General features: G+C 41.2%; 1 protein-coding gene across 1 annotated transcript in view; it reads left to right on the forward strand.

The window, feature by feature from the left end:
* The window catches only part of LVRN (laeverin), a 68,161-nt gene that overhangs the window by 3,715 nt on the left and 44,306 nt on the right, over nt 1–20,140 (forward strand). The window contains exons 2-4 of the mRNA XM_039543034.1: nt 10,905–11,047; nt 13,531–13,670; nt 15,625–15,751. Coding sequence (XP_039398968.1) covers nt 10,905–11,047; nt 13,531–13,670; nt 15,625–15,751 — 410 coding nt within the window. The remainder of the gene's footprint in view (nt 1–10,904; nt 11,048–13,530; nt 13,671–15,624; nt 15,752–20,140) is intronic.

The raw sequence follows: 20,140 nt of genomic DNA on the forward strand, positions 1-20,140 counted from the left end.
TTTAAATAAATTAACCTGCAAAAGAGCAATTATGTGCTTACATGCTGCATAGACTTTGTGCTGGCAAATTTCATCCTAAGAATCTGGAAACAAACTCATTAAACAAAAGTGAAACTTAATTCATTGATTTTTTCATTGTCCAAACTGAGATGCACACGGTAAACAAAACACATCAGAAAATGGGATTTTAATTTTTTTTTCATCTTTAATAATTTAAGGAGTAGTGAATTGCTCAAGGTCAGTAAAGCTAGAATTAGAATACTGGCATTCTTGGGTCCCAATCTACTGATTAGTTCACTAGATTAAGCTGTCTATTAGTGGGTTGGATATTATGAGAACGTGCCAAATAGATAATATTCATTTTGCTAAAAAAAAAATCATCCATTCATGCATGAACACACACCAATAAAAAAATACCTTAATTTTTTTGTTTTATTGAAATAAAAAGTGTCATGTGACCTTCATATAACCTAACTCCACTAATACCAAATTTGGAGAAGTTAACTTCCAATGACTGCTTTTTTCCTCTTTTGTGTGTGTGTGTGTGTAAAGTTGGTTGGTCTGACTGAAAAACAATAGGAGCTTATTTGTACAAATTTCTTCTATTTTTCCTGCAATCTTCATCTGTTCTTTCATGGATCTCTTTATACAATGGTATTTGTCTAATTATGGAGTTTGAGGTAAGGAAAACAAGAATATTTTGCTTAATTTCTTTAGAAAGCCCCTTTAGTTTTATACAAATAGGCATAGAAAATTACACCACTAAGTATATAAATGAATATCCTGTGTATGTATTCTTAGTACCCATTTACATACTGTTCTTTATGTTATGACTTCATTTTATGGTACAACCTCCCTAAATAGCTTAGCAAAGTGGCAAAATATTTATATGAATTGTTCCATTCTATCCTTAATTTACCCTGTAGTAACTATGGTATGTAAGATTGCAGTCTGGTTAAAAGATTCCAGTTATGTCCAGACAGTAGATTGAATCAAAGGAAGTCTATGGGTTGCAGATTTAACGTGTTGCTTTGCTTATCTGCTCTTGCCTGCGTTCTTGATGTTCTTAAGTCAATTTTTGCATATCTTTCCTTATTTTAAATGACTTTATCTGAACTTGATCCATGCAACACTATTTTGAAACTTCTCCTTCTTTCAGAGTGAAGTCTTCAATCTTACCATAGTAGCAGTTTCCTAGCTCTAAGTCTCTCACAGTTTGTGCTGCAGAAACTCAATCCTTCTCCGGCAGTATGGATGTATTTTTGGGACATCATTTGTAAGGTCTAATAAGGTACCTGACAAGGTTATTTTAATTATTTTAGAAGACAAATTCTAGTGGAGGATTAGATAGCCCAGGCGCTATGCAATAGGGCACCTTTCATCTCTAGGTCTTCAGTTCAAATCTAGTTTGATAGTCATTTTGGTAAAGTCACTGTACAACTTGCAGAAGATAATGGTTTTCTATCACTTTGTGCTAACAGTTTCTCCTGCTCAGATGTCCACACAGCTGTTGGCAGCTTAATAGAGGTGAAAGGCTTAATTGGCATTGAGAATGAACTTCTCTCTCACTTTGCCAAATCAGAGTTGAGACACATTGGTGAACTGGTGTGGAAAACCTGTGTCCATCTGTGCTATAATTCTTATAGAGCGAGAGCTCTCTAGTCCTCTCATAAGCACTAAACTCACAAATAAGAAAAAAGTAATATGAATAACAACACAATAACCATTAATGATCTGTTTGATTATAGGTAATGGCAAGGGATCTACGTTGCATGCTTAATCAGGTCTTGAAGTGTGGGGGAGGAAATGAAAAATGAAGGCACTATTTGTAGCCACTATGGAGTACATTTCTGCAGTGCTTACAGCACCAAAGGGAGTCAAATATAAGCCTGGCCCCACTTCTGGATGCTTTGCACTGGTCAGACAGTACAAAGTAGCTGGAAAGCTATCCTTATGGGGGTCAAGCTGGGAAATCCATGGGTGGCATATAGGTAAGAGAGTCATTGTCAGGATTAGAGGAGGCAGAAAGGTGTTTTAAAGACACTCTTGTCTTCCTTCGTCCTACTTCAGTTGTATTGGATTAAGTCCATGGAATTTGGGAGGCATATTTTACCATCAGACTACATGCAGAACTTTCACTGCTGTGAATTGAGTGCTGTGTGCTCAGATCAAGAGTAGTGCATGTCCCTATGGAATTTGTACTAAAGTACTGGCTTAATTTCATCTACATTTTAGGATTTTTGGGTACTATCCTAATCAGTGCAATTTTTCTTGGTACCCATTTTTTACACAATATAGTGTTGCCCTCTGATAGCAAATGTAACTGATTCTTGAAGACTCACAAGTTATTTACTGCTTCTCATAACACAAGAACTAGGGGTCATCAAATGAAATTAATAGGCAGCAGGTTTAAAAAAAAAGGAAGTGTTTCTTCACACAATGCACGGTCAACATCTGGAACTCTTTGTCAGAGAATGTTGTGAAGGCCAGGACTGTAACGGGGTTCAAAAAAGAACTAGATAAATTCATGGAGTATAGGTCCATCAATGGCTATTAGCCAGGATGGGCAGAGATGGTGTCCCTAGCCTCTGTTTGCCAGAAGCTGGGAATGGATGACAGGAAATGGATCACTTGATGATTACCTGTTCATTACCTCTGTGGCACCTGGCATTGGCCCCTGTCGGAAGAGAGGATACTGAGCTAGATGGACCTTTGGTCTGATCCAGTATGGCTGTGTGACGGGTTGGGTCACAGGACCCCCTTGGGACTGCCACCTGATGTGCTGGGACTACCTTTGAGCCTGTTTTTCCCTGTCAGCTTGGGACTTCAGTACACTGTCTTGTTGTGCCCGACACGCTAGCCGGCCACGTCCCCCAGGAGCTGCAGGCTTAACTGAAAGCAGCTTAAGAAGTGCTCCTGTCTCTAGCACCCAGATGCCCAGTTCCCAATGGGGTCCAAATCCCAAATGAATCTGTTTTTACTCTGAATAAAGCTTATACAGGGTAAACTCATAAATTGTTTGCCCTCTATAATACTGTTAGAGAGATATACACAGCTGTTTACTCCCCCAGGAATTATTTACTTGCTCTGGGTCAATTAATAAGCAAAAAGTGATTTTATTAAATGTAAAAAGTAGGATTTAAGTGGTTCCAAGTAATAACAAACAGAACAAAGTAAATTACCAAGCAAAATAAAACAAAAACATGCAAGTCTAAGCCTAATACAGTAGGAAACTAAACACAGGTAAATCTCACTCTCAGACATGTTCCAATAAGATTATTTGACAGACTAGACTCCTTCCTAGTCTAGGTCCAGCAATCACTCACACCCCTGTAGTTACTGTCCTTTGTTCCAGTTTCTTTCAGGCATCTCTTTGGGGTGGAGAGGCTATCTTCTGAGCCAGCTGAAGACCAAATAGAGGAGTTTCCAGTGGCTTGTATAGTTTTTCTCTTGTGGGTGGCAACCCCTCTGTTCTCCTATGTAAAATCCCCTCAACAAGATGGAGTTTTGCAGTCACCTGTGCAAGTCACATGTCTATGAATGATTCAGCTTTTTGCAGGCCAACGCCATTGTTTACATGTTAGTTTAAACGTTCCCAGGAAAGCTTAGATGTGGATTGGCATCTCCCAAAGTCCACTGTTAGTTAAGGACTCCCAATTACTTGAATAACCCCTTCACACTATGTTGACCAAATCTGCCTTATGTACTTCTACAGCAAACACTTTAAATACAAGCATAGAGCCAACGCTCATAACTTCGGATATAAAAATGATACATGCATACAAATAGGATGCATACATTCAGTAGAACATAACCTTTGCAGAGATATGTTACATGGCATATCTAGCATAAAACATATTCCAGTTATGTCATATTTACACTCATAAGCACATTTCTATAAAGCATTATGGGGTGTAACGTCACAGGCCATTCTTGTGTTCTTATGTTTTAAATGAACACTGGTAGGTGTTAATGGGCAATCTACTAGCTGTTCTGCTTTTTTTTAAATTGCCTGTATTATGTCAATTGATAAGGACTAGAAACAGGACTAATATGGATTACTGAGGATGATCCATTAAGAGTTACATACTAAGGCCTGTTGTCCACCCTAAAACTAAGATGGTTTACACTAAGCTATCTTCAAGATTCAATCCCCATACATGGTTCAAAGGAGTTGACTGTGGTTGTAAACAGCTTTTTTAAATTTGTAGTTGTGTGTAAACAGTGTTAACGATTTCAGAAATGTTACTTTCCTAAACAGTTGGGACATGGGGAGAAGGTGGAGACTGTTGTACTTCCAGTGTCATCCTAATACTATTATGTTATAGCAAGAAGGCTGTTAATAGGAGTTATTGCAGAAATGCCAGCTTATCACCTATAAACATGAAGTCTTTTTACATGATGAAAAAGATTTCTAGTGTTTTTAATTGAGTTCATTTCATACAAGGTGAGATACAACTTGGAATAGCTGAAGTAATTATGCCTTATTCTTAAAGAGCCTGTTAACAGTCAGGTTGCTCTTATTTGGGAATACTCTAATTTTGATTTTATTTTGCTAGCCTCTGGCACGGTTATACAACATTTCTTAAAACAGTTTATAAAAAGGTTCATTTTCTACAAATTTATTTGTGCAAAAGAGGAATAGTCGGGGGAGTTAATTTATCTGCTTATACAATCCTGGGCCGTAGGAAAATAAAATTCCATTTGGACTGATTTGTGTCAAATGTGGTAGATTTGCAATGTGGAATAAAGTTTACTAGCAATTCAGTCACATTAGGATCTTTTAAAAATAAGCAAGCAAACAAGCAGTGACTCATACCACTGCCTGACCTGAGCAACTAGGGGTGAAATACCCACTGTTTATGTACAGTAGATTAAGCATTTTCATTTTCTTTTTATTTTCTTTTTATGTGGAAATCTGCTGGAAAAACAACCTTTAATTCTTTTTGTAATAATGCCTTGGCCAACATATGTGTTGTGCTTTGTAATGAGAATTATTTGCAGGCAGTGTACCAAATTCATGCAGGCTCTCTGCTAGCTTCTACTGGCACAGATCCTGGCATGGTGTGTGTGTGGGGGGGGGGTGGGCAGAGACAGAAATTCCACTGGGGTTGGGGAATTTGCAGTGGTGTAAGGTGCCCACAACATCTCCCAAGACCAACAGCAAGCACTACCCTAATACTGGGCATTGGTTGGGGAGGGGCATGGTTAGGTGTCAGTTTTATGCACTGATATACTCATTAGGTCCACTCCTACATAGCCTACATAGCCTGTGCCATTGCAGCTCCTATGGAATCCATAGAGATTAAAGGTGCTCTCTAACTCTGTGGAAACCCTAAGGGAGGGCTATCATAGTTTAAGGGTGACTGCCCCTGTATTCCTCCTCTGTGCTCCCTTGAGGGCACCCATTTAAAGATTTCTGGCTCCCAGCCATTACCTCTTGGGCAGAGACCCACGTCTCACTCCACCCTGACTGGAGTTCTTTAAAGCTGCACAGCTCCCTGGATTTACAATGTGATATCCCCAGCAAGCCAGACTGCCTAAAAGGCCACCAGCTGTACTTTGTTTTCTCTCTAGAGAGGCTATGAGCTATGTGTTGCTTGCAATTTTAGGTTACCACAGAGCTCTTTCTAAGCAAGCACTTTTATTGTTACAGGGAGAACATTAAAAACAATAAAAGATCTTTAGGTGAGCAAAAATGCTTACCAGAGATCATCCCCAACTCCACCCTCAAGCTCTGGTCAGTCTTTCAAAACCCACAACTGGGTTTGCCCTGTTGTTACATGTTCATGACAATCTCAGATTCAGAACCAGATCCCTGGCTGGGCAGTTGAGCTGTTTCTTTATACGAGTCCTTCATCTCCAGTCTCAGAGAGGAGATAATGAGCATACAATGACCCCTTCTTCAGGGCTTAGCTGCAAAAGGCTGAGTTTTTGCATAACTAGAGATGGGGGATTTGCATTAACCTCTCCGTAAGTATTCCTCAGGAACTCCACTTCAAACTTATTGTCAAAAAGTTTATTCTTGTCTGGCACATTTTCAATATAGTCCTTTGAACTACCAGACTTCACATCACATCTCCCCTCTAGAGGGGTTACATATAATCCCAGCTCTAAATAATACATAAACTTAATACTATAAAGATTTTCAAGGATAAGTGCAGGAAATTGCCATATATCGCATCTCCCCTGCCAAAGTGGGTGTAACTAGGGCTATGTCTACACTACAGCTTGTCTAAAAAATTTATGTCGCTCAAGGATGTGAATATTCAACTCCCCTGAGTGACATAAATTACACTGACATAAGCGTTTGTGTGCATAGCGCTGTGTTGGTGGGAGAGCTTCTCATGCCAACATAGCTCATGCCGCCTGTGGAGGTGTTTTTTTATGCTGACAGGAAAGCTCTCTCCTGTTGGCATAGAGCATCTTCACCTCAGGTGTTGCAGTGGTGCAGCTGTATCAGTACAGATGCAGCACTGTACATACAGATATGGCCTAGAGTGGTTGACCTGCATCCTAGGGGAATCCATTTTCTTATTTCTGGACAGGGCATCAGCAACCAAATTTGCATTCCCTTTAACACAAATAATTTTCATCTTAGTCTTGGAGCACTAATCTCTATTTTAGCAATGTGGTATTTGTCCTTTTTATTTGATGTAGCCAGGTGAGTGGGGAATGGTCAGTGCATGCAGTGAAATGTCATCCAAAAGAGTAGGGCTGTAGTTTTCTGAGGGCCCACACCATAACCAAACATTCTTTTTCCATTGTTGCATAGTTGTTTTTTCTCAGGGATGCCATTTCTTGCTCCCATACACTATGGGGTGCTTCTCTTTTCACCTGCTTGCATCAGCATAGCCCTGCGCCTGTGTCAGAGGCATCTGTGAATACCATGGAAGCCTTTTCAAAGTCTGGATATACCAGAAATGGGTCTGTACTTATGTCTTCTTTCAGGTCACAGAAGTTGTATTGACTCTGTTTGGACCAGGTAACTTTGTCTGACCTACAGTGAGGGACAACCTCAGGTAACATTTGGCCATCCCAGTAAAGAATTGTACCTTGTTTTTCTGTATGGGGAGTGGGGCAATTCTTAATAACCTTCACTCTTGCAGGCTGCGGTTTTATGCAGCCCCTCTCCACTCCATGGTCAGAATAGCCCACTTCTGCCATCCCCACCTTGCATTTTTCCACCTCTACAGTCAGGCCTACCATCTGAATGCTGTAAAGCATCTTCCTTACAGGGGTCACATGCTCTTCCCAAATCTGACTGAAAATACAAATGTTATCTATATATGCTGGAGCAAGATTGTGACATTTTCCACAACATCAAACCACTTTATGCTCAGGATTTGGCACTGACAGCACATGTGCAGTGCCTCTAACACTGGAATGATCATCATAACTTGGTCCCCTGTACTATATGTCAGAGCACGTGTAGTGTGGTCATGCCAGACTTTCTGTTTCTTCCAAGCTCTAGATAGATTCTGTCAGTGAAAACTCAGGAGCTCAATGAATTTTTTCCCAGAAACCCAACAAGTACTCCACCATGGACATTCCCTTGGGAGAGGCTGTATGTTCCCACTCTGCCCTCATTAGGTCCAGGGGGCCCTGTACCCTCCTCTGATAGAGAAGTTCAAAAAGGAAGAATCCTGTGGATTCCTGGAGAACCTCCTAATAGGCAAATAACAGGTAAATATTTATCTCAATCACCAGGCTGTTGGTCCACAAAATTTTCAATATTATTATAAGGATTCCATTAAATCTCTCAACCAGCCTGGTAGTGTGGGAGTAGCAGGGAGATGACCAAAATTGTGGAACTGCACATTTCTCTCATAGCCTTTCATGTAGGGCAGACATAAGTTTACCCCGTGATCAATCAAAACCTCAGGGAAAACCGCCCCTGCCCCCAGCTGAATGTTGCTAGCAAGGTATCAGCCATCTTGTCTGCCTCTATGGAGGAGAGCTACCGCTTCTTGATAGCAGTACTACCACAAGAATATATTTTTTCTCCATATGGGTAGTTTTGCTAAGGGGTCCCACAATGTTCATAGCAATCCTCTGAAAGGGTTCCTCTATAATGGGAGGAGGAATCAGGCCAGCCTTGCTCTTATTCCAGCCATTTCCCACACTCTGACAGAGGTCACAGCTCTTACTGTATTTTTGCACCGCCTCAAAACCCCAAGCCCAGTAGAAATTCTGGAGTAAGCACTGTTTGCTGAGCTGTATTCCCAAGTGTCCCAACTAGCCTGAGTAGTCTAAGATGGTACTTTTGTGATACCACCAATTGTCTCTGTATACTCCGTGGCTCAATATTCTTAAGGAGCATCCACTCTCTGTAAAGCAACCTCTGATCCCAGAGAAACCTTTCCAGGTGCCATCCTGCCAGGAAGTTGCCAGGGGAGTCTGCTGCAGCCCTAGGTTTTCCTTGAGGGATCAATTAATTGTTTCTGCTTTATTTCCAAAGCGGAAACTGGGAGAGCTTAGTCTGATCACTGGGGCCCACTTACACAGACCTCAGAGGGGGAATCAGGAGGACTCTGCCTAGGCCCAGGCCATGCACTTACACTGTCAGGCAGCAGCTCAAAGCTGTGTGCCAACTTTCAGCTCGGTCTGAGGCAGGGGCTGTGGCTTTCTGCTTCTGGCTCCAAGTAACCATAACAGTGGTGCAGGCCCAGGACTATAGGTCATTTCCTAGCAAGACCTCTTCTGGTAGTTGGGAGGGTACCCCAACAGTGTTAGGGCCCTGATTGCCACCCCATTTCAGGTGGATCTGAGCCACAGGGACATGGAAATGGGGACCTATTATTCCCTGAATGGTCATGAGTCTATGTGGAATGATCCATGAGGGGTCCACTGATCATGGGCATACCAGTTACTTGGGTTCCAGTATCCCTCCATCGTTGGACTGTTTCCCATCCACCTCCACTGGGAAACAGGGTTTAATTGATTCCCATTTGGAGTCTGATAGAGTCACGTTCACTGATGGGACTAGTTTTGGTTCCACTGCTGGTGGAGTCATTGCCAACTGGATCTGCTGTGTGCTACAACTAGCCTCTGATCTTCCTAGAACCAGGCAGTATTTTGTCTTATGATCACTTTTATGGCAATAAAAACATACCTGCTCCCCAGGTTCTCTTTTTGGGCCCTTGTTATGGTTTGCCTCCTACCATTTCTGGATTTAGCCCCTTCTCCCTTCACGGGGGAGGAGGGGTCTTGATTGGGTGGTCACATTGGTGCTATCTCCCTTGATTTTTCTTTCACCTGCCGATGGACTGTCTGCATGTTGGTCGGCCCATTTCCCAGATATGGTCATGCCTCCAGGATCTTTGTCTATTAACCATTATTTCAGGTTGGGGTAGCAGAGTTTAAGGAATTGTTCTAAGCCCATTAATTCATACACCTCATCGACCATGGAAACCCTCCAACCAGTTCCCAATTTTCTTACATAGTCCATCATTTGAATTGAAACCTCAGCATAGATCATGTCCCTTTTTTTCTGAACTCCCCAGACCTTCTATATGCAGGGAGAAGTTTGAACTTTGACAAGAAAGCTTGTTTTTGTTGCCCATGATCTTTATATTTCTCTCTGTCCATAAGGGTGAAAATGTCTAAGTCCTTCATTTGTGATAGTAATGGAGCCAGGCACCAGACCATGTCCTCCTGCCCTATCTTATTCAATTCAGACCCCATTTTAAAAGAATTTAGAAACACATCCATATCATTCCCTTCCGTAAAGCAAGGAAGTCTCTGCCACCCATTGGGACAGATATGTGGGCGTCTGGTTTCACCTACTGGATTAGGGTTTTGCAGGTGCAATCTGTCCATTTCAAGGTGATATTGACATTCCCCGTCCTTCTCTCTTTCCTCATGCTGGCAGTGGCACTCCTTGTCTTCTGCCTCACATTGGTGCTACCCATCTTCTCTCTCACCTTGGTGATACCCATCTTCAACAGCTGGTTTTCAAAACACAGGTGGTTCATCTCCAGCTGTATCCTCTCATGGTCTACCTGTAGATCTGCCTCTAATCCCTGTTACAGTGATGTATTTGCATTTGGTTTGTACAGAGAATGGAAATTACCTCTGTCAGCATCTTCCCTGCTTCTCTCCAGTAAGGATTTTCCTCAGTTGTCTAAAGTTGGGCACCCAAAACCAGTGGACGCTTTTGAAAATTTGGCCATTGGGTCCACCAGCTTCTCCCCTGGTCTGCTGCACTCTGCCCCAAAGCCCTCTTCCAAACTACCACAAGTGGCATCTTGGAGCAGAGTTCTACAGCACGGAGGTGCTACAGGGTCCCCATAAGCATTCTGTCCATGGTGTTCCCCAGTGCCATAGAACTGCTGCTGTGCTGCTGATGTAGGGTTCTTCTGTGCCTGGTTTGAGTGGAGATGAGGGGCACGTTTTGCACATAAACACGTCCTATAATTCTTAAAATCCTTTAATAAACTCGACCTTTTTTAAAATAAGAAAGTTTGGATTAGAGAGAAAAGAAGGCATCTGCATCAAATCTACTTCTGATGCAATATGGGTGGCTACATAATTTCTGAGCACTTGACTGCTGTAAGTGGTCTGAACTATGTGTGAGACTTTAACACCGTATTAGAAATCAAATTAGAAAAATAAAAACAAATATATAAAAATGTGACCTCTTCAGTTAGAAAAGAAAGACATGTAAGAAAAGAATTAGCCATTAAAATGGCTAAATTAAACAAGGTGCAAATCTGCACATGGATCTCTGTGGGGGACAACTGAGTCATACATTTCTCTAAATAATGACTAACCCTTTTCTAAATCCACATATGTATATGATTTACCTTTTCTTTTTCTAACTTGGCAGATTTTGTGCACTATATAATGTTTTTGATCAGCTGCAACATGCTGGATTAACCCTATCTGTATTTCCAATTTAGTATGCTGATTGCATCACAGTTTGAACCAACATATGCCAGGACTGTTTATCCCTGCTTTGATGAACCTGCCATGAAGGCAACCTTCAATATCATAATTGTCCATCATCCCAGTTACGTGGCCCTTTCCAACATGCCTGCTATAGGTAGGTTAAACAATGGACATCTGTATTTCTCCACGTTACCTTAATAAAGGTTTGAATTTACTTCAACAGTGTATAATCATAGCACATTATTTTACTGTATCATCCTGTACTATAGTGATTGGTTATCCATGGACTAAAGGCTCAAATATTTGAAAATTCTGTTCAATTAATGTGTTCTGTCCTAGCAATACAGAGCAATAATACAGAGCATGGACTGGAGGTTAACTGTAAAAAAAGAAATGTACGTGGAAGGAGGTTAGCAGAACATGATGTTGCAGAGGTCAGGTTATCAGGTCTGTGTGGAAAGACTTTGAATGGTCCTATGGTAGTCCTTGCTGGTCAAAAGAGTGATGTTGATAGATTACTGGAGGAGGACTCCATCTCCTAAAAGGAGGCGGTTGCTCTCCTGTTTGGGGACAGAAAGGGTTAGGGTTTGTCTACATGGGGAGTAGGGTGGGGAAAACTGCTCCCTGGAGTGCCCCCACCCCCACCCCGCTCAGGCCCCTGCATAATGTCACTGGTCTCCTTATTTCCAGTGCCTTTTGCAGGCATCTGCCTCTAACAAGATCTTCCATGGCTCAGCCTTCCGGCCAAGTCACAAAGTTCAAACCCTGTTTGAGGTAACCGAAAGGTTCAAATGAAAATCAAAACAAGTCTGAATAGGTTTTTTTTTCTCCCTTGGGCTACTTAAGTCTTCTGCTTCCACTTACAAACCCTATCTCAGGGTTTCCTGACACAAAAATCTACTCTACTCCCTGTGGGCTTTTCTCCAAAGGAGAGTCCCGCCATCTCTGCAGTCTCTCCCTGGATCTTGCCCCCATTTCAGACCCACTACAGGGATTGATTCTATTTCTTCTGCCTTCCTAGTGAGAGGGAACTCCCTGCCTCCCCTCTCCCGGGTCTTCTTCCCTCAACTGAGCTCAGCTCCATTTAAGTTGTCCTCTGCGTCTGGGGTCAGTCATTCTAACTCCATTACATCCAGCTGGGATCACTAATTATCCCTACCTGGCTAGATCAGAGGAAAGATTGATGGGTAACTGCTAGGTCATGGGCAAGGCACAGTCCAACTTGCCTTAAAGGGCCAACCAGCCTGAGAGAGGGACTGATTTCGGAATAGCTATTCCTGATTAACTCCATGTGCAAACTTCCCCCTGGCACCCAGAATATGAGTGTCTTATTTTGGAATAAGAATCTGCACATGGAGTTAATCGGGAATACTTAATCTGTTTTGAATTCATACTTTTTTCCAGATTAGCTTTTGTGTGTAGGCAAGTCCTAAGAGACATGGGTTGTTGAGGCAGGAACATTATTTAGTAGGTCTGAAAAAAAAGTCAGAGAGGGTTAGTAAATATCTATAAATTCACAGGCAAATATGCACAGTCACAGTCTTGAAAGGTGGTATTGGGTCACCTTCCAATGGTGACATATCCATGTCGGGTAGCTATGGTGTTTGATAGCGCAACAGTTCATGTTTTGAGTCTTACCGTACAGTGTTTACTCAGTATATTTTACTGCATGACTTTTACTTCTGAAGTTGTGGTGTTGTACGTGTGAGAGCTATACTTCTGTTATTTAAGGACAGGGGGCAGGGGAGATTGTGTGTATCTTAAAAAAAATTCTTGGGTGCTTATGAAAACTGTCTTAACAGTCACATAATTGAAATCATCTGTTAATCCACAGAATAGACATGACAAGGTCAGCAGCAGTGCGAGCTGTTATATACTGCCCTGGCAATGTTTCTCACCACTGATTCTTACCTAATGTGGGATGCTCTGTGTGACAAAGATGCCAAATGAGGGACAGATAGTATTCATGCAGGAAACCTAAAAAGCTGTGAGATTCCTTCCTTTCGTGTGTAAATAAATGTCTCTTTTAATATCCTCATTGTCATGACTCTTTATTTCTCATGTACATAATTTTAAGTAAGAAAAGTCAATGGTTACCAAATCTGTGAAGCCATGTAACTTTGAGACTAAAACGGGAATATCTGTGAAGGTAGTCTGCAAATATTTCCTCTCTCAGAACATCCTTCCATGGGTTTTTCTGTGGATGGTTTGATTGGCCCTTTATTTGAAGCATGTGAGATTTAAGTATTTGATAACTCTCAGGCATGTTTCATATTTACTTGAGTGATATTATGAACATACATATTGTAGAAGTATAGCATGGGAGAATATGTTTTATGCTTTTCCACATTCCAAAACTAATGCACAGTTTGATATGCTTCATAGATTTTGATTAAGAAGTTGACAAGTGGAGTAGTAGAGTCTTTATATTTAAGGTAATAATTCCAGTACATGGAATGAGCTAAGTGGGAAAGTTGGCATGGTGCTATTGCCAAAATTATATGTAGCCAGTGCTGTCATACAGAGTATTGAAATGTAATAAAGAGATGTATAAAAGATTGGTTTGAAAACACAAACTCTTGTTTTATTGTATAGTAGCGATAGTTTGTTTCTATACTAAAATTGTTTTTGTTCTAGATACATCTGAAATGAAAGATGAGAATGGAAGCCTATGGACTGTTACCACATTTAACACGACACTGAAAATGTCAACTTATCTAACTGCTTTGGTGGTTTGTGACTTTGATTACATTACCAGGACTGAAAGGGGCAATGAGGTAAATAAGAGTTTGCATCACTCGTTAGAGCAGCTAACAGAATAAATTGGTTCTGTGGTGCACTGTATGTTTGATAAGCTGTAACTTGTATTGAATATATATCCTATTTTGAAAGTATTTGATTACATGGTAAAACTGTTAACATTTATCCAATAAATACATGTGCAGAAAAATTTCATTCATAATAATTAGAGTTTATATACTCTGTACAGATCACTACATGAATACATTCTGATGTGAATGATGAGCAGAGTAAAACGTCTCTTAAGTTCCTTTGAAAATCCCAACCCTAATGACTTGAATGGGAGCAGTGCTGTGCTTCAAGTCCTTAGTGTAGACTTATACTGTATAACATACTGTTTTTTAATATTGACACAATTTTTAACTTTTAAAAGCTCCTATTGCATGCCCTCAAGTTACTTTTTCTATGCAGTGAATGATGTCCATACCATGTTACAATTGTCCTGTTGTGGTATTGTATCTATAACTCTTTAAGGACAAAAATGTCAAAAAGATGTTATTTTATTATTATGTTTAATTTTGGTTGTTTTTTTATTTGTTGAAAAACAAAAGGCAATTAGATATAAAAATCTAGGCTAAAATAATATTAAGCCAAGGGTAAAGTTTACCCTTAGTATTTGATTCACTCAATGAATGACAGAGAAGTATTAGTTACATGGTGGGTCCCATAGCCATCCTACTACTGCAAAGCACAATGGCTCAGGCTGGTCCATAGAAGACACTACAAATGTGCAGCAGAAAGCACTCTACTGCTCCTTTATAACGGAGAAGCATACACTGATATGGTGCCTGTTGCACACCACATCAGACATGTTGGGAGCTTGGAGATCTGACCAAGCCTCCAAAATTGCAGACTATATCTTGCTGAGCCAAGACGTACTCATTAGGACAGTAGCCAGGCCCCCAAATTAGTACTTGTGAGCATTTGGTTGCAATCTTCCCTGCTGTTGTGAAGCAGAAGGGGCAGGATTTTGTCTTTAATTTTCAAACATAGATATCCAGGTTTCACCTCCAAAGTATGTGCATTAATGTACAAACAGTTAATTCTTTGTCTCTTTTGCAAGAATTATTTACAATAAATGTCTATTTGAAAATATATCGATGAGAGTCTGCTATACGCCAGGGTATTTAAAGTTAAAGCTGTCACTATGATTTTAACTCTACCCTTTGTGTCTGGGTATTGAAGAACACAATGGTATGCTGTTTTGAGACTCTTACAATACATTGGCAGAAAAGGGGATCTCAAGGCTGGAAAGACTATGTTAACTGAATACCAGTACTTTTTCACTTTAAATTAAATCTGGAGATCAAATGCCTCTAAAACTGTGCCCAGAAATTTTACATGTACAAGCACTTGCATGTGCGGAACTCACATCTGGGTTTAATTTTGCTAACTGCTATGTATTCAAAACTTGCTGGCTAAATTTTCAAAGGGCCTCAGATTAATGCATGTGCCCATATGGGCATGTTGATAGGGTAACAGTATATTTATCAGTTTATGCATGCAAACACCTAATCTGCCTGTCCAAAAGCCCATTTCTGACCACAGACAGGTGCACATGCCATTTTGCTGGTACAAGTTAAAATATCACTTTTAAATATGTGGTCTTCAATGTTATTACGTTATAAGGTGGTGTTTCATATTTAATAAAAGAATAATTAGGAAACTCTCTATATACATTTAGACTCAAATCTTGGTCCCTTTGAAGGCAGTGCCAAAACTTTCAATGACTTCAATGGGATTAGGATTTGCCCATTAGTTTGTTAGGACAAGTGATAAATTTGGTCTTTTTTTCTTGTATGAAAAGTTTAATTGCAGAATCTGATGCAGCATTTCCAAAACAGCTATTCAGAAATGTTACCTTCACAGAAGAGAGGTGAAGATAGTGAAAATTTAAATTGTCTAAAATAACATTTCCTTGTTTTATTATAGATACGTATTTGGGGTCGTAAAGAAGCAATTAAAAATGGGCATGCTGATTATGCTTTAAATATCACAGGCCCACTTTTTTCATTTCTGGAAGATTTATTTAACATCAGCTACCCTCTTTCAAAAACAGGTGAGGTACCTTCCTTTCATTAAACACAAATGGTTGCTGATGATATAACAGCTACAGAAATACTGGGTCCTGTCTTGCCAGACTCTTATTTTCAGCGAATACAAGCCCTAGGGTTGCCAGCTTTCTAATCGCGCAAAACCAAACACCCCTGCCCCACCCCTTCTCTGAGGCCCTGCCCGTCTGCTCGCTCCTTCCCTCCCTCCGTCACTTGCTCTCCCCCACTTTCACCAGGCTGGGGCAGGGGGTTGGGTGCGGGGCGGGAGGGGGAAAGGGCTCCGGCTGGGGGTGTGGGCTCTGGCATGGGGCCAGGAATGAGGAGTTTGGAGTACAGGAGGGGAGTCAGGGCTGGGGCAGGGTTTTGGGGTGTAGGGGAGGGTGCAGGGTCCAGACTCCAGGAGGAAGTTTGGGTGTGGGAGGGGACTCCAGGCTGGGGCAGGGGGCTAGGGTGTGGCAGGGGGTTTGGAGTGCAGGGACCCGGTGGCACTTATCGCGGCTCCTAGGAAGTGGCCACCAGGTCCCTGTGGCACCTAGTCCCATGGGCGGCCAGGGAGGCTCCGCACACTGCCTTCATGCCCGCAGGTGCTGTCTCCGCAGCTCCCATTGGTCATGGTTCCTAGCCAATGGGAGCTGCCGAGCCGGCACTTGGGTGGGGGCAGCGCATGGAGCCTCTCTTGCTGCTCTTGTGCCTAGGGGCCGCAGGGACCTGGCAGCCACTTCTGGGAGCCACGTGGAGCCAGGGCAAGTAGAGAGCCTGCCTGAGCCCCGGGCCCCCACTGCACTGCCGACCAGACTTTTAATGGCCCGGTCAGCAGTGCCAACCGGAGCTGCCAGGGTCCCTTTTCAGTCAGGCATTCCAGTCGAAAACCAGACACTTGGCAACCCTAACTAGCGCTAATCCTTTATTTTTCAATTTCTCCCCTTTTCCTCCCTTCTTTCTTTGCAGCATATTTCATGAATCTATGTCAGTGACTTCTTTCCACACTGACCTGGCTTTCTCTGAAACATCATTCCTAACATGTAATTAACCCACACCTCCCCAAACTTTCCTTGCTTCCTGTACTATGTCCCCATCTAACTTGTAAGTCACCAGCATCTCTTTGCACCTTACTAGCTTTTTGTACAGTGTCTTATCCTAACTTGTAACTCACAAACATCTCCCTGCATCTTCCTTCCTGGAAAAAAAATCTCCTGTATGCAAATTCTATTTCTGCTTAGAAAGAAATATGCAATAGCCATTTCTTAAACCTCATTATCTTCGTTTTATGTATACTCTGTGCAAAGGTGCTAGACATCATTATGGGTCCTGATTCACCACTGCATTTCTCCAGTTTTACACCAGTATAACTTCATTGATTTGAACAGAGTGACACCCGTATAAACTAGATCAGTGGAGTGGTGACATAGGCTTCTTAGTAACAATTTCAGCCTTGTGGTGATATGAGTTACTAAGTGGACTTCCTTTTGACTTCATTTGAGAGTTTGGCTTAAAAATCCATGGCATGACATGACCCATTGTGAACGGTTTCATGTAAATACTAAGCACATTTATTATGAGCTCAAAAACAGAAAGTTAAAAATCAATTAATTTCAGTTTAAAAGATCAATCAAAAGATTGAGCTCTTCTTAATATATACGAGCTAAAGAAAGCATTTTTAACCACCAGTTTCCTTTTATTTTGTACTCTGACAATTTAAAATATCTAAATAATTTTTAATAGTCTGGGAGATTAAATGTGCTCATTAGTTACCACCTATCTAGTTTTAAATGAAATATCCCTTGTTGTTGATATCCTTGATATCCATTCGAGATCTTTCTTCATTTCCTTCAATGTCCAAATCCAGCATGGATAAAATTGAAGATTAATTTTTTTTTTAATTGGATTTTTTATTTAATTTTTTTTATTATACTGTTTTTCTTTTTAAAAATAAACCTGGTTAAAATGACATCTGAATTTAATACAAAGGCCTAAACTTATTGTAATTTAGTTGTAAATGTGAAACATGTTTTGATGAGACGTTTATGTATCCAAAATATTTTGTTTAATAAACATTTTATATGCCATGTTTTGTGTTTAATTAAATCCCAGTTACCATCTTAGACACAAATCATGAGCAAAAAGTTAATTAACTAGTAAATAAACAATATATTATTCACCATTTTCTAACATACAAAAATATACAATTAATGAGAATCTGAAAATATTAAGCTAAATAATTCCTTAAATAAATGTATATAATTATAGTTACCTCCTAGGTAGCAAAACTATATACCAAATCTAGTGTAAAGGTGCTCTTTAGTTGTAAATCAACATATTCTTCACATAATGTCTCTGTGTGCGCTCCATTTCGGGTACATCTGAGTGCTGTGCCTTCAATCAAAGATTTTTGGTAGCAGTGCTCATTCGGCCCACACATGTGCCCCACATATCCTCGTGCCCAGCACCAAGGCTATATGTGGCTGCATGGGTGAACCACCTTCAGTCCCTTCACAACCACCATTGGCCTGTGACAGTGTCTACTGTGTGCCTGTTCTCTGATATTTAGCTTTTTTTCTCAGATAGTTGGTTACGTTATGGTTACTTACCCTATAGTGTTCTAGTTATTGGAAAAAATATTCCATTTGTTTTGCTTTTCTTTCCCCCCCCCCAAAAAAGCAAACAAACCCCCTTTTTATTCATATAGTTGTGTAGTTAGGAGATTTCCCCTCCTGGGGTTAAATTTTCATGAGTTTTACTCAGGAATGCTGGACTCCCCAGGATTCAAGAGGTGTCTCTCCTGTCATGAGGCTATTCCAATAAGAGACAGACACTCCCAGTGCCTCTGCTTCCTGTGTGGTACTCGTATCCCCAGTATGTGCAAGATCAGCACTTCCTTCAAGGGTAGATCCTGAAAAAATAGGAAAATTAAGTTTAAACTCCTAATGATGAAGCAAACTTTATGTCCAGCTTCAGATCCGGGGGTACATAGACCTCTCAATACAGCTAGTACCCCATCCACACTGAGATCTTGGTCACCAGAGACCGGTAGCAAGGCAGGCAGTACAGTGGAACTGAGTACATCTACGGTGCTGAAGTTCTCATTCATATCTGCCTATAAGCAGAAGGAGGTAAGGAGTAAATCTCCAAGAATCTCTCAGTCACCATCTCACAAGATGGCTACAGAAACCTCAAGTCCCAAGGGTAGTTCCATGTAGGTTCCCAGCGAGGATGGTACTGCAAAGGCAAAGAGGAGTCAGTCCTCTAAGACAGATTCAGTACTAAGTTCGGATTCCCATACCCAGAGCAGCAGAGACTTGGTTCCAAAGACCAAGCTGATCCTGCAACAATACTTGGTACCAATAACAAGATAAATAATACCAGACTGCTTGTCTACCTGTGATACTGAGGGAATCAGAGCCAACTCACTCCGATAGTAAGTATTTGGTATCAGCTGCATCGGTACCAAACCCATCCTCCACAGGTTCCCAATCAGCCCAACTTTGATACTGTTGGTACCACAAGAGTTTAGGTACCCTAAGGATCTGATAATATCTTGTGAGCTGGAGTATTTTCTGTGAATGAGTGAAGGTTTGTCACGGTCAAGATGCTTTCGGTGACCAATCCCTCTATCACCTAAAGCACCACACACACCCTCATCTACTCTGCAAGTGGAACAGCTATTGCCCCCTTAGAGTATGTGGAAGATAACTCATCAGAGTCTCAAATTTCAGTGCAGGTTCCCCTATCTATTCTGGGACACGTCACACTCCCTCCTGTAATATGTCAGTATCACTATACTGACATATTACAGGAGGATAGACATCAAAGGATGCCCACATGGCAGGAACACAGATGGTTGCCACCACTTTTGCCATTTGGGCCCCCTCAGTGGCCTTGCTGAGATCTGTGGGTCGTCTATCACTAACAATTTACATCAAGGTCTTTGCAACATTGGAGGGAACAGAGAGGGACCCATTCTTCTCAACCCCCTTTACCACCACCTATGCCAGAGGAAGAGACCTTTCAGGAGCAAGAGGCAAGGACTGATAAGGAAGTGACACCTCTTACTAATATTTCCTCCACATCTCATGATGAAGTTGTCATGTCTCCATCACCTTCTGTGGCAGATGACTTCAGGCAATTTCAAGAACTGAGGAAGTGGATTTCTGACATGCTGCAGATTCCCTTAGTGGAGATTCAGTAATCTTACCATAAACTCCTATATTTTACACACTTGATATCTATGAAGATTGCCATTCTGGTCAATGAAGCTTTTATGGTGCCTGCTAAGATGATTTGGCAAACTCCAGCTACCACACCACCTACCTGCAAGAGGGTGGATAAAAAGTATTATGTTCCAATTAGGGAATTGAAGTATCAATTTTCTCACCAAGTTCCAAATTCCCTAGTAG

This window comes from Mauremys reevesii, linkage group 6 (genome assembly GCF_016161935.1).
Source record: "Mauremys reevesii isolate NIE-2019 linkage group 6, ASM1616193v1, whole genome shotgun sequence".
NCBI lineage: Eukaryota > Metazoa > Chordata > Testudines > Geoemydidae > Mauremys > Mauremys reevesii.